At 50.4% G+C, this 14,710-nt stretch overlaps 1 protein-coding gene across 1 annotated transcript in view; it reads left to right on the top strand.

Moving 5' to 3' along the window:
- Positions 1–2,877: 2,877 nt before the first annotated feature.
- The window catches only part of FMNL2 (formin like 2), a 152,120-nt gene continuing 140,287 nt past the window's right edge, over positions 2,878–14,710 (top strand). Inside the window, exon 1 of the mRNA XM_059820186.1 lies at positions 2,878–2,994. Coding sequence (XP_059676169.1) covers positions 2,878–2,994 — 117 coding nt within the window. The remainder of the gene's footprint in view (positions 2,995–14,710) is intronic.

The raw sequence follows: 14,710 nt of genomic DNA, 5'->3' as shown, positions 1-14,710 counted from the left end.
TAAAGAAATGTAAAAGCTAAAGTCTTGTTTATTAATTTTTATCCCAGAATAATTTCTTTAGCTTAAGCGTGAGCCAGCTAAGTAGCTTTTTTATTTAGCAATGCTGCCACGCTAATTTTGACATTTGCAAATGTCGACATCCCAGGTACAGACTGCAACAAATTGCTCAAAAATCATCTTGTTCTCTTAAAAGAATTCCTTTCCTTTGCACTACTGCATTGATGCTAAACAGTCGTCGTACGTATGGATGGTTAGTTTCATTAAAAATTTTGCAAGTCTGCTTTTGAACTGAATATGCCTCATAGCATGATTTAGAGCTGCCTTTGGCTTCTTGCCTAAATGTAAGCCAAAGAATCCAGTTTGCCCCGCAATTATCCTAACCTTTCCCAGGTATGTACGGCTAGCAGCGGCTCCCGGTCCCCGAATGTCTCCCTTCTTCCAGAGGGACTTAAAAATGCTGAGATGATTTCCCCTTGATTCAGAAAACTAAGGCTCTTGAGTGCTTCCATGGTGGGAGTTATTGACTGGGCAAATGCTGGGACTCCTTATATTGGAGTAAGTTTGTCGTTGTAGGTAATTAACAGCGACACTTGGGCTTATTTGTAAAGCTGCGTCACGTTCACTTTCCCGTATGCAATATAAAGCAAGTAACACTTCCCTACACCACACAACTGTTGTGTCTGGGATACTTAAGCACCGCGTTTCCTCCTGGGTTTGAAGGGAGCTGAGGGTGCCGGCGGGTGATTTCTGATTTGCAGTGCTCAGCTCCAGGCCGCTGGGACCCGTCGGGGTGTCGGTGAGGTCCTGCTCCGCAACACCAGCCCGGGGAGTGGCGAGCGCTCGGCACAGCTGGCAATCCGCGGCTGGGAGAGTGAGGGATCCTTGGCTAGAGACTGTCTTCAGTGCCCTGTACCCTGACCCTCATCTGTTATCTCTGATAGTCTGATGCTCCCTTATCTCACAGCAGTCTTGTGAAGCTTAATTAACTAATTAATCTTGCAAAGAATTGTGATAGGCTTAGATAAAAGACGTCAGGGAAAGTATCTATTACTATTTCCTTCGCATCGGCAATAACATTGTTATTAACTCCCAAGAACTGTCTAGGGTTTTAAAACTTTGGTTTTTAAGGATATTGCAACAATTTTAGGCTTTTAACAAAGTGGTTGGGTGAAATTTTGACCTGTCCCTGGGGTAAGACCCTCCCTGGCGCCCATGGAGCGGGGATCCACACCTTCAGCATCACTCGGGGTCCACTTGTAAATCATCGTGTAGCTTGATTCGTGAGACTTACTGAATTTCCTGAACTAGCTGGCAGTAAAAGTCAGAACTTCACAGACAGTCACTGAAAGCCTTTAATGACGTTTGTAATTTTACCCATAATTTTGAGGCTGGCCCAATGCTGAGCACCAAAGCGGTGCATGCGCACACCCCTCCACGGGGACGCCAAAGCGAGGACGGGCTGAAGGCAGCGATGACCAGGAGGAGAAACGGCAGTAGCAGTGTCGTCATGAAGGTGGAAGCTGAGTGAAAATCGTTCTTCCCTGGAGGGATAATTGAATGTTAATATAAGACAGCGGGGTATGGATTGGCGGGGGGTGGAAGGAAGGGAATTAGGGCTTGGACTGGAGAACAGAGCAGATGCAAGTGCAATACAGCACAGTCACCAAATGGGTCAACGCCATCTCCGGCGGATCTCCGGAATTTTCTTTGAACCGGAGGGAAGTACCGAGGTACCGTGCCGCTGGGGGTGGTGTTTCTAACACACCCTGCACAGCGGCCCGGCTTAAAGCGTTAACGTGGTCTGGGCTTGACCGCCGCAATGCTTAAACACTCTGTTGGAGAGAACTTGCAGGGAGACACTGGAAGAGGCTGCCCAGGGAGGTGGTGGAGTCACCGTCACTGGAGGTGTTCAAGGAAGGTGTGGACGTGGCACTGCGGGACATGGTTTAGTGGGCATGGTGGGGTTGGGGTGGTGGTTGGACTTGATGGTCTGACAGGTCTTTTCCAACCTTAGTGATCCTGTCATTCTGTGAATGATAAAAAAAAAAGGGAAAGTAACACCTGAAGAGCAGGCGGCTTTGACACGCTTGGGAGAAGGACGATGCTCCCGGTTATGCCAAAGCGGCGTTGTCTTGATTACGGATTTGTTTGGGTGGCATCCCCCTGAACCTGCGGAGATTTATCGCCCTGTTGTTCCGATTTCAGTAAACCAAGACGTGGGCCGAGGGGGCGGCAAGCGGGGCCGCCACTCCTTGACAGCCCCTGGCGCGGCGGAAAGCTTCCCCGCCATTCGAAGCCACCAGGCCCCCGAGCCGCGGAGGCAGCGCCTGTCAGCCCAGCTACTGGCACCGCTTCAGGCGTCTGGAGCCACTCACCGCGGGCCCCCCCGCCCCGCCACACGCGGACCCCCCGGCTCCCGCCCGGGGTCGCCGGCGGCGGTCTGCCCGGGGAAGGCCGCAGGGGCCGGCCCGGGCCCGTGAGGTAAAATGGACGCCGAGGGGGCGCCCGAGCCCCCCGCCCGCCCCCGGCGGGACCGCGGGCGGCCCCTGCCCCCGCCGGCCCAGCCCCCGGACGGCGGCGGGACTACGAGTCCCAGCGCGCCCCGGGCCGGGGGCGGAGCGGGGCTTTGTGCGGGCCGCGCCGGCCGCGGGGCGGCATGCGGGGGAGCCGCCGCCGAGCCGCAGCCGCAGCCCGAGCCCGAGCCGGAGCTGGAGCCGTAGCGAGCCCGCCCCGGGGGGAGGGCGAGGGCGGCGAGCCATGACGGGCGGCGGCGCGGCGTTCCGCCGTCGGTGCTAGAGGGCGACCGCGGGGCGCGGAGCCCGCCTGGCTCGGCGGCGCGGAGCGCGGAGGGAGCGCGGAGGGGCCGCCGCCGCCGCCATGGGCAACGCGGGGAGCGTGGACTCGCAGCAGACGGAGTTCAGGGCGCACAGCGTGCCCCTCAAACTGCCCATGCCCGAGCCCGGCGAGCTGGAGGAGCGCTTCGCCGTCGTCCTGGTGAGTGCCGGCCCCATTGTCTGTGGGGAGCGGGTCGGGCCGCCGGGGCGGGGGCGCCGCGTCCCGCCGGCCGGCCGCGGGCCTCCGCGGAGGGGCCGCGGAGGAGTTGCGGGGCCCCGCGCCTGGCCCGGGGGCGTGCGCGGGGGGCGGCTGGTGCGCGGCTGGGGATCGGGGAAAAGTTGGAGACCGAGGCGGGAGCTGCCCCGCCGCGCTCGCCCCTCAGCCCCGCCGGGGGCCGGCGGCACAGGTGGGCTCGGCGGGGCGGCGCCGCCCGCACCTCGCGGCCCGGCCGGAGGCGGCGGGACGGGGCTGCGGCGGGGGAGGGCGGGAGGGGAGCGGAGCGGAGCGGGGGCAAGGCGTGTGTGCCGGCTGCGGCTCTTTGTCTCGGGAGCCCCCGAAGAGCCGCCTTCCCCCGAGCCGAGGCGCTTCCCCCGCGCCGGGGTCTGCCCCTCCTCGCGGGCGAACCTGTGAGGAACGGCCGGGAGAGGAGAGCCCGCGGCGGCTCGCTGGCGGTGCCGGCCCCGGCTGGCGGCGGGCGCGACCGGGCCGGCCGGTGCGGGAGCCGGCGGCCGCGGGGAGCCTCGGTGCGGCCGCGCCTCGGCCTGGCGGCGTCCCGGAGCGCGGGCTGGGAAGGGGCCCGCGCCCTTCGGCCGGCTGCGGGGCGGGGGGCCCCCGGGACACCCCGGTCCCGCCGTCCCCGCGTCCCCGGCACGCGTGTGCGGTTCAGCCGGGGCGGGTTCTGGGCTGCCGGCGTTTCCGTCGGGCTCGGGTTTTTATTGCGCTCTTTTCCCCTCACCTGAGTCGCACGACGGACTGGGTGTTTGAGATCACCTTCCCAGGAGAACTTCCCAAGGAAGGGCAGTGCTTCCCTTGGTGCTGCATGGGAGTGTTCTGGGCAAACGTCCCGTTTTCTTTCAGGTAGCTAAGTAGTGCGAGTAGATTATTACGACCCGTCTATTCTTCCACGTCCTCCTTTTGAGCAACGTTTACGTGAAAAACAGAAGCTAGGGGAGGAGGACGAATACAGCCCATGTGCGTGCGTTGCCCTGCGTTCCCCGTAACGCCACGTGAAGCCCAGCGAGGCGAGCTGTTGTGAGAATAATTCCCATATCAGATACTAGAGCAACCCCCCTGGTATTTGAAATACTTCTGGTGCTGAGCGAGGATTCACAAACTGGTGTGTGTTGGGGATTATTTCTGGTTAGACCCAATTAGATTATCATGTCTAAGAAAAGAATAAGCCTATTCAGTCAGGAACCCCCACTGATGAGCCAAATGGCGAGTGAGATGTTACGATTATTAGGCACAGTGGAAAAAGCCTGATCTCGTATTGCTCTTGTCGGGGAAAGCCGTGGTTGTTTTACAGATGGGAGATGCCCCCACAAGCAGCGCACTGCTCAGAATCAAGTCTCGATTCATCTTAACCTACCAAAAGGGTGCCTGGCTTAATTTGTGTGCATGGTCTGTGGGAGAAAATCGGTGGTTTTGAGTTAGGACCGATTGATTAGATCAGTAAAAGGCAGAGGCATCATTTGGGAAAGCAGAGTATGTTAGATACGTATAACGTAAATATGGGAGATAACAGGGCCACGCCTGTGATTTCTTGAGGTACTTGAAAGGAGTAAATGGCATCTGTTTTTAGAAGATGGGCTTAAATTAAGGGTCAGAGGACGACTGCTGTAGCTTTGCTGGAGGGAGCGGCAGGCCGTGCAGACACGTCTGTACAAATGGGGTGTTGGATGGTCTGCTCCCATCAGGAGGAGCTGCAAGATGGGGCTGAAACACCACTGCTGGAACAGCCAAAAGTCGCCTTCAGCCTGTTCTTGAAGCCAGCCGGGGATGGCTGGTGTTTGTTGCAGTTTCCAGGAAATATCTGACCAGTTTATGAAAGAATAAACTCCTAAGCTGTTATTATTTTGTTTTCTCTGTGGCTCTGAGGGGAAGATGACTGTGCCACCGGTCAAACCCCAGGACGGGGTAGGCAGTAGAACAGCAGGGATTAATGAGAAAGGAATGGCGAGGGGGGGGAGGGAAAGATGAGGAATATTTTCTGTAGGGAGGGAGGATTAGTCAGGAGATGAGAGTACGAAGAAGGAGATGCTGAAGGTTATAGGACTAAATCTCACCTTCTTTACATGCTGTCTTAAGAAATTAGCCTGGCACAAGCTTTGCGTGCGCAGTCGGAGAGCCCTGTTGAGGTCCCGAAGGGCTTTCCTGACAATAGCAATTTTTGTACGGCTAATGACATTTCCTGGACTGTTTCTGATGTTGATGAACATGCAGCTCGGTTCAGTTGCAGGTATACAGTCATCACGCTGAGCGGTTCGTCTCCATTTCTGTATGTAAAGAGCGGAGCCGTGCGGGAAAGGTTCCTCCAGCACAGCCTCAAAGAAGCATTTTGAAGTTTTATTCTTCTCTCCTTGTGCAAAACTAGCACCGTGAGCCATAGCCCTCTAAAACATGTGCATGTCTGTGAGGAGAGTGCAGGTTGGTCACAGTTTCACAGCAAGTGCTGTGACATTGACTGTTCTTTATTTTTTCCCACTTTGAACATACTTTCCTGATCTTCTCCAGGAGCTCTGTGGTCTCTTCAGCAAGGAGATGGATGAGCAGCGGTGCGCCTGGAGGTGATGCATGTGTGTGCTAGCTTGCGGTTGCTGGGTTGTTAGCAGCCTCACTCCTGAGGAAGGTCTCTGGTAGAAGTAGTTTGTCCACTTCAAACATACATAGTCACCTTGCTGCCTCCTTGGTTAGCCTTGCTCTTTGAGGTGCATGAATTGCAGGAGGTGATGGGAAGTGCTCCAGGTCACGCTCTTTCGGTGAAGCTCTTGAATCTAACCGTTCTAATACGCTCCTCCAGTCTGTAACGGTGCCATTGGCACCGAGGATGCGCTGAGCAGGTGTGTGACAGTGCCCGACCGAGGTGAAGGACAGCGATGCTGGAGGCATCGTGTCACTTGGTCCCGAGGGTAAATAACACAAGAGGATTTTCTCTGTGAGTTTGTGTCACCTGCTAGTACTGGTTTTGGGACTGGTATAGTAAACATGCTTCCCTGGCTTCTTTATTGCACTGAGATTTGTACTCATCTCTGCTAGTGAGGGCACTCATCTGCCCGTGTGTTTCACGAAGACGTCATATTTGATGAGATGTTCTTCGAAGAGAAAACTGTAGAGGATAACCCGGGAGAGATCCAGGTTTCTGTGTGTTGTTTTTTCCATACCCTCAAACTGATGTGAAGTCTTCCCTTTTGGGAGGACACGTGAAATAATTCCCTTAGTTTCAAGTTTATGCAAGAGTGTAAAGTCCAGGGAAGTGGTGGTGTGTTACTGCCACCAAGTTCCCAATTTGCCCATGAGGGATTCCGGACAAACCGAGAGCCAGCTCCCAGCTCTAGCACTGACTTTGAGCTTGCCAGCACTGGCACAGCCCCTCGGGTGCATGTCTGCAGGAACATCCCGCTGTTGTCCCCTCCCCAACATGCTCGCTTTTCCTCCTCAGCTGTGTTGGATTTTTTTCCTGGCTTTGTCATACAGACACATGGGGCAAGTGTGCATAAATCATGAATTCTGGTAACCAACCCTAGTTTATTGCATAGGAAGCCATTGTTCAGTGTGTGCGAGCGCCATTGCAAACCAAGTGCGCTGAACATGTCCGTAGACATCACGGCACCGCCATCCGACGCAGCGAGTCACGAGCTTGGAGATGCGGGGGTAAAACCCAGGCTTCCAGCTTCTGCAGCAGGGTGGTCTTTCTCCGAACCGGTAACGGGGTTGCACGCTTGCAAATGACACGTGGTTTGGAGGAAGCAGCCAGGACGGAGTTGGCAGGGTAAATTGTTGCCTAATGAGCTGTGATTGACATAATTTGACTGCCGGATTACAAATCCGCGGTGAGGTTAACGGGAAATATCCTCTTACCCCCACCGAGTGGTGTTTCATTTTACAAAGGAGTCTTCTGTGCTCAGTCCGATAGGACAGAGGGAAACGTCTGAAGGCCGAGGGGAGCGTGGAGGCAGGAGGTATTTCTGCCTTCCCGCTCCCGGCCCTGCTGTGCTCCATCCTCAGTTTAACGTGATGGTGCCTACCTGAAGGCAAGGCATCAGCTCTGCTTCTGTTGGATGCAGGCGAGGCTTTGTCGGTAGGAACTTCTTCGTTCTGCTAGTATGTCCTTCTTCACAGTGGATTTTGTCTGAGCATCCGTCTCCATACCAGTCAAGGGAGTTCTAGTGTCTATTGCTAAAGAATTTGAAAGCTCAGTGTGAAAACTTTATAACGTTTCCCAGCTGTTTTCCCTTCCTCTTCCTAATCCTCTATCGAATATATTAAGCATTGTTTTATAATGTATATGGTTTAGAGTCTGCAAATCATTAAAGAGCATGACATGGCTGCAGGAGGTATCTGCGAGGTAGTGTTGGTTCCCCCGCTTCGGTGGGCTTGGTGGGGCACTGGATTCCTTGTTGCGATTCCTAAATTTAACAGAACTCTTGTGGGACGAATTTCAGTTGAGATCCTGTACTCTCATATCAGGTGTAATTTGTATTGTTTTTGTGGAATTTGAAAGCAATACTATGGAAGTTGAGAGACGCTAATTTAGATTTAGGAACCACCTTCAGGAAGAGGAGATTTCCAAAATTCAGATTTTGAAAAGACCTGTTGTGTTTTCTTCTTCAGGCCTCATCTCTGACAGGCTTCTGCCACTGCACTCTTTCCTCAAGGTCTCTTTTAAATGATTGGAGCAATGACAACTTTTGCTTGAAGAAACAATCTAATAAATCACGTTGTTAAATATGTGTATTTCTGAGGGGTTAAATTCACAGAGTGAAGTGGTGCTTGGTGGTGACACATCTGTCAAGCTGCCTTGTAAATCAGTAGACAGTGTTTGTAAGTTTTTCCACCTAGACATCACAGGAGGGTATTTTTGTAAAACTATATTTTTTTTTTTTTGAGTGTCTGGAATACAAGGATACTGTGGTGGGTATTCAGCTACTAGCAAGTTGGTCGCATTCCTAAAATTAATTTCAGATCCTGGAAAACTGGAAGACTTAAAAAATGGCTAAGCTGATGTAGCTGCATATGTTTTTCTGTGTACCATTTTTCCATACAAAATAATCTTCTTGATTTATTGGGCTATAATGATGGAGGCATGAACCCATTCTGTCAAACTGCGTGTGTCACTTGTTCATAAGCTCCAAATAGCCCGAGAAAAAGTAGTAGGATTTTTTGTGAAAAAAAAACTCAGGTGAAAGGGATTGCTGTTTGAAGCCCACGCAGCGGGGCTGAACCCGCGCCTGGCCTCTCCCTCTCCCCAAAGGGCCTGGGCTCTCCTGGGAGGGGGCTGCTTCTGGGGGTGCTCAGCAGGGGCATCTCGGGTGTGAAAGCCTGAATCTGCAAACCCAGTTATGGTAACGATGCCAAAGAGGTTTTCTAATCCTTTTTGTGCCACGTGCTGTATAAACCCATCATCGTGTCATATTTCTTTGCAAATTGCGCTGTGCTTTTGTCTAAGGTGAATAACAACAGGTCAATCAACTTCATAAGGCGGAAAACAAAACGGAGTGAGAAACATGCGCATCTGTGAACTTGGTAGGATCGTTACTTTTTTTTTTCCCTTTAGGTGTGCATAGGGCGTTTTTGCAGTACAGAGCCTGCTTCCCACCTGCGGCTCCCATGCTGTGCAGGGCTCTGGGGAGCACCCCGCAGCCACTGTGTGTGGTGGCCGAAGTCCCATGGTTCTTCTGGGGAGGGGACAGGCCTCTGCACAGCGCTGGTGGGGTTAGCTCAGGGTGGGGTAAGGTCCTTACCCTGGCTGTGCCCGCGTCTGGAATGGCTTGTGTGCAGCCACCCTTGGGCTCGCGGGGCAATTGCTCCAGTGGGTGCTGAATTCCTCCCGCCGAGAGCTAGCAGACCCCCTGCCTTTACACTTATCCTGCACCATCATCTTTCCTCTGGTGCGTTGAAGCTTTATCAAGCATCTCTATCAACTTCCTTACCCTTGCGTGCAAGATAAAGGTGGGGGGTTTTTTAAGTTTTTTTATTTTGTCTTCGCAAGCAAGGTTGTGCAAAACTTGGCCCCGAGGTGTTAAATGGTCTCTTCTGCAGTGCTGTATATAGTGGGTGATGCTAGGGAAGGAATTCGAGAGAGGCACAAAATGAAATTCAGACTTTACAAGATGATCTTAAATAAAACAGTAGGCATTGAATCATTTTCGATTGACAATTGAATGACTTAGAGCCACTGGAGTCTGCCATTAGTCTTTCATTTTAAAAAAAAAAAAAAAATCACTTCAGCTTTTCATGCTGCGTGAAAAGGTATTAAAGCCTACAGAAGCTTTCCCCCTACCCCGAACAGAAAAACCCAACAGAAACACAAACCAAACAAAAATGTTTGATTTCCCCCATGTGTTTGTTCAAAAGTACATGGAGGTACTTGTTAATTGTATTTTTGCATCACTCGGCAAAGATTGTAAATTATTCAGGCCGCTTTTTAAAGAGTCCAAATCCTTTTTGAAATAAAGCGGCTGTCTGAAGGTACGCATGCTAACTATCAACCCGTGTCCTTTGCTTGTATGGCTACTTAAGAGAACGAGGGGAGTCTTTTTCCCTGCTGGGGTTTGGGTGCTGGGTGTTCCTTGCAGTTGCCAAAGGGACCGGTCTGGTGCTTCCTCTCGGATCAACACCACCTCTGTTTTTAGCAGGGTCTGGGCAGTCTTCTGCTCTCGTTTTGAGGCCTGCACCTGCTGAATAAAAGACATTTTATTCCCTAGTCTGTTGGAAAAGGTGGTTTAAAACTGTCGTCTTGGTCTGTCAGTTCTTAGCTAAGGGAGTGAAAGATCCTACAGGAGTAGCTGGGTTTTTTCCTCATTATTTGTAGCTTGGAATGCATCCTAAAGTGAAACCAAGGTTTGACATTCACTTTCTGATCTTTTGTTTGGTCATTGGGGTTTTACTAAAAGGCAAGCCTAGTGCCAGTTCTTGCCTTTTCCCCCAAATACATTTTTAGTCTTGAGCTTTCAGCATTTCTGCCTGTTTTTCAGTGTTGTTGCTGTTCTTCTTCCAACTCGGTAACAGAGAAGTGGGAATGAATACAGCCCACTCTTCATTTTAAGAAGTGGAAAATCCCTGTGATTGATTTCTGTTTTGCTTTTGCTTTTCTTTGCTGACCCAACTACTGGTCTTTCTGCAATGTGTGACACTTGCTTTTGAGCAGCGGCTTCTTGAGCGGGTGTGAGCGGGAGGTGGCAGGGGCTCACGGGGCAGGTTTGTGCGCCGTTGGCACCATCGCTGCTTATGTCCGGATGAGATGGTCCCGCGTCAACACTGATGCTCAATGCTGACTTGTAGCAAGAGTAAGGGAGTTAAATCAACCTCTTCGGCTTTGCTGCAGATTCCGCTGTGCAAGCTGTTGTCAGGAGTCAGTGGCATCCCTCGGTAGAATTTAGTGCCGTTCACACCACGGCTCACTGATGTGCTCCGGCGTGCGAGGGGATGTGTCTGGCAGATGTCGGTGAGCTGACTTGTGCCTGACCAAATGTGACGCTTCACGTGAAAGGGCGTCATCAACTTGACTCTTTTTGAGCTCCTTTTAAATCAAGATGCGAACAGAGTACTCCTAAATAGAGTGTTCTTAGATAACAGAAATGGCAAATTTAAAATTGTTTAAAAACTGGTAAGGTCTTTGTCCTGCTTGTAGTTTTCAAGGGTGATCTTCCAGGAGACAGTGAAACCGGCCTGGAAGTCACAGCAGCATCCCTGTAGTTGCCCCGTGCCTTGCTTGCAGACCTCCTCCTCGGCTTCGTTTGGTCGGGCAGGGAAGGCTGATGCCCAGCTCTGCCTGGAGGAAGCCGTGGAGGAGCACGTGCCTGCGCTGCCATCGTGACCTTGCACGGAGCGGGAACTGAAGAGCTCTCCACAGCACGATGAAATGAATTATGCAAAACATGCTAATGCAGCAACGCTCTTCGGCACCAGTTTATTTTTAAGCATCTGGGCTGCCTCTTGAGTTTGAATTAAGCACATTACGATCAGGATCAAAATACTTCCCGGTGCAGGAAGCCATAAAGAAAACCTCAAGAGAAGCGGTTGTTTTTCCTGTTCCCTTTTGGGTGCTGTGTCTTCGGGAGGTATGCGTGACAGCAGAAGGCACGGCTGTTTGAGACAGGCTTTACTGGGTGGTGGTTGGTCCCCCGGGAGCGCTTGCGGATGGAGCATGCCCCACTCTGGAGGGTTTTCTCACTGCTGAGAAAAATACAGTAATAGAGGTAAACGCAATTTTCTTTGGTAACCAGAAGATGAGACCTTAAAACTAGCTGAGGAGCAAAACCATACGTTGCCTGTTTTGAGACGAACAGATTGAAACGTGCTTCCGGCAGCGGCAGTGAAGCAGCCGTTCCAGCCGCTGGAAGACTTCCGCAGCACGCAGTGGGCAGCCACATTTTAGACAAACTGAGCTGAATTATTGTTTGTTTTCTTCTTTGTTTGGAAGAGTCCATTTGGGAATTTGGTATGGGAAATAAGTGGCACCAACTCATTCAATTTGATTTATAATTGCATTAAAAAAATCTAGCCCAAGCTTCCAGCTCTTAGGAGCTGCAGCATCACTGGAGCCGAAGGCCTCAGCCTGCTAGTCAGGTAAAAGCACTTTCAGCTGCTGTTGCTTAAAAAGCAGTAATTTCCCATTTATTGTATCCTGCTGGTTTCAATTCTGAAGGGTCAGTGTAGTAAAACGAGCAGGCTTTTAGCACTTGGATCATACGATTGTGCCAGTTGACCCTGAAGGGCTGTGCTCTTACCCACATAGCATTGTTGCTGAGAAATGCTGTGTTCCCAGTTACTTCTGGAAAGGGCTCCCGCATCTGTAGGTGGCGGAAGGTACGTGATGTGCACCCCTGTTTTAAATGAATATTCTTTCACTTGCACTGATTATTTTGACCTCAATCATCTGCTTTGTAGTTTTAATAACTCAAGATGCACAATGTTAGTTATGGATATATTGGAAAATACAAGCATTAATTTGTCCCAGGCTTTGTCTCTTCCTAAAATAGTGTCATACTGCCTTTCACAAGTGTTTCATTGCATAAAGACTTGGATAATGTATAACTTGCCCATACTCTATTATAACTAATATACTGTAGAAATTTGACATGTGTTTGTTTTCAATTTACCATGGGATCTCTAACAAAACAAGTGTTTGTCTTCTGTAACTGTGCATCGTTAAACATATATTTGGGGAGGATATTCATAAAGCAGCATAATAGTTGTATTGTATTGGAAATGAATGGTCTTCAGATGAGTGCTGCGCGATGAGTGGACCTCCAGGACTCTGCATTGCAGCTCTTGAGAGCAACTGTGTGTACTTTATCATGAGCTGGAAACATGCCCAACTGCTTCCCGGCTGAAGCATTGGAGGGGCAAGCGGGGATACCTCTGCATGGGCAAACCCCTGCGGGCGTTTGCCCTGGGAACTGTCCTGCGATGTGCTGGGACTGCTCGGGTGACGGCAGTCAGCTCAGCCTGGTCTGTGCCCCAGAGAAAACTCCCACGTCGGAAAGATCCTCAGGAAAACCCCTAACAGATGTGACTTCTCTTGTCACGTTGCCTGGACAGTGCCGAGAGAGCAGTATTGACTGTGGCCTCCCGCCCTTTCAGAAGTCGTCTCCTGGTGCAGTGGGCAGAAGTGCTTGGTGATGGCAGCAGGAGCCCACAGAGCTGCCCTTGCCTTCTCCAGTGTTTGTGGCCCCTTCTGGCCGCTCTCCTCCATGCGGATATTGGCTGAGGACCGGAGTTGCTCCTGGACAGAACATCCTTGAGTCCTCCAGGAGCATATGAAGAAGTCCTAGGTTTTTTAGGGTGTGTTTGGGTGTTGTGGGAGATATCTTAAAATACAAGAATTAAAGAATTAGTGGGGTGGGTTTTGTGTTTGTGTTTTTTTTAATATACATTACTTGGCCAGAAGTCATTTTACTATAAAAGGACTTGGGGTGAATATAGATTGTACATCTGTTACTTGTTTGTCTGCGAGATGACTGTACAGTTGGGGCCAAAAGTGAAGAGTAGAGAATTGCACAAACTGGCAAAGTTTCCGAAGTCTTTCAGAAGCCAGTAATTAAAATGAAGCAGCAAATTGTTCAATACAGAAATTCTGGTTGTTTATCCATCTAACGCTCTGGCATGTCCCTCTACTGACTCCTTTCATTCTGCTTTCCATCTCCTAAGAGAGGCAAACGAATAACACACGTTTACCTCCGGTAGTTCTGAAGCCAGCTGTTCCGGCAGAGGTAGGTGGCACCGTTACCAAAAGGCTCTGTGAAGCAATGGAGATAGCTTGGCGGAGTTTATACAGCAGTTTTCTGACAAACGTTTCCAATAATTTAGTGTGTTTGGGAGTGCTTCAAAGGGCTTTCTGCCCAGCTCTGTGAGCCCTGCAAATACAGAAGATCAAATGAATTAACTATCACAAATATTTAACTTAAAATGTGGTCGAATAGCAGCTTTGATGTTGCATGTGTATATGAGAGCCTCTGTGTATCTGTACACCCTCACAGATACGTTAGGTCAACGTTGTATTTGTCTCTTCCCTTAGACATAATAAGCCTAATACTGCAAATCTAAATAATTGTGTTCCGCCTTCCTAGGCACGCATGTTACCTGGTGTCAAAATGAAATATGGCATACAGAGTTTTACTGGGGAGCTGATGGTAAGCAAATCATTGTGTGGTGTAGTCATACTTCTGAGGATTGCGGGGTTGGTTGGCCTGCCACCCCTACAAGAGGCATTGGCTCCTAGGTTATTTTTCATGGCATTTGCGTAAGGTGTTGCTTGATGGCCAGTAACGCTCTTCAGGTAAACTGAATAAGTCAATTTGACATGGTGATAATTATTAAAGCGCACCATGGATGGAGCCAGGAAGCGTTTGGTAATAATTTTAATCCTTCTGTAATAGCATCTAGCTTACAGGTAACTCTGAATTGTTGTGAATCTTGTTCTGTAAAAATTGCAGCTTCTTAAAATAGCCTAGGAGTTGTCATGTCTTCTCAGCGATCCTCTCCCAGCGCACAGGGAAGTGGCAGTGCGTCTGCGAAAACACAGTTCTGCTCCGTGTCAGAGCTTCAAATACAAATGCCTGTTCTCTTGATCATGTAAATGAATATCTAAGTGTGGCAAATGTACAGTATTCTTTTTGGTAAATAAAACAAGAACTTTTGTACTTTACAGCATTTTTTATCCATGAATCTTTCACGAGCCTCACAGTGCTGCAGAGGAAGATGAGGAGTGAGAGTTACACTTGTTTACCTTTTGAAAAAGGAAGACTGAATTGCTGTGAGCCCCAAAAACTAAGCAACGGGATGGAAATTAGAAATAATGTCTCCCAAATTCCCAGCGCTTGCTGTAACCCCTGGGAAAAGAAAATGGGAGCGTTGGCTGCCTCCCCCTGTGCACATGTGTTTGACACATTGGGAAGCCCGCTGTGTCTCTCCCCAGCTAGCGTGGGGATCTGGGACCTGGCAGCTGGCATTTGGCTCTTTGAAGTCACCTTTGCAGATCCATGTCGGCTGTCCTTTAAAGTCTTTCATTTGTCTAGCTCAGTTACACAGAAGCGGAAGAGCAGCATTTTAGTTTGTTTATCGTCTGGTGTTTCAGGGCATCTTTGATGTATTTAAAAAATCTCATTTTGTACTGGGACAGAGTTAATAGTTTTGTTTGCTTCTTACATTCTCT

This window comes from Gavia stellata, chromosome 8 (assembly GCF_030936135.1).
Source record: "Gavia stellata isolate bGavSte3 chromosome 8, bGavSte3.hap2, whole genome shotgun sequence".
In the NCBI taxonomy this organism is placed as follows: Eukaryota; Metazoa; Chordata; class Aves; order Gaviiformes; family Gaviidae; genus Gavia; species Gavia stellata.
The sequence above is the reverse complement of the archived record's forward strand: the minus strand, read 5'-3'. Positions and strand labels throughout refer to the sequence as shown.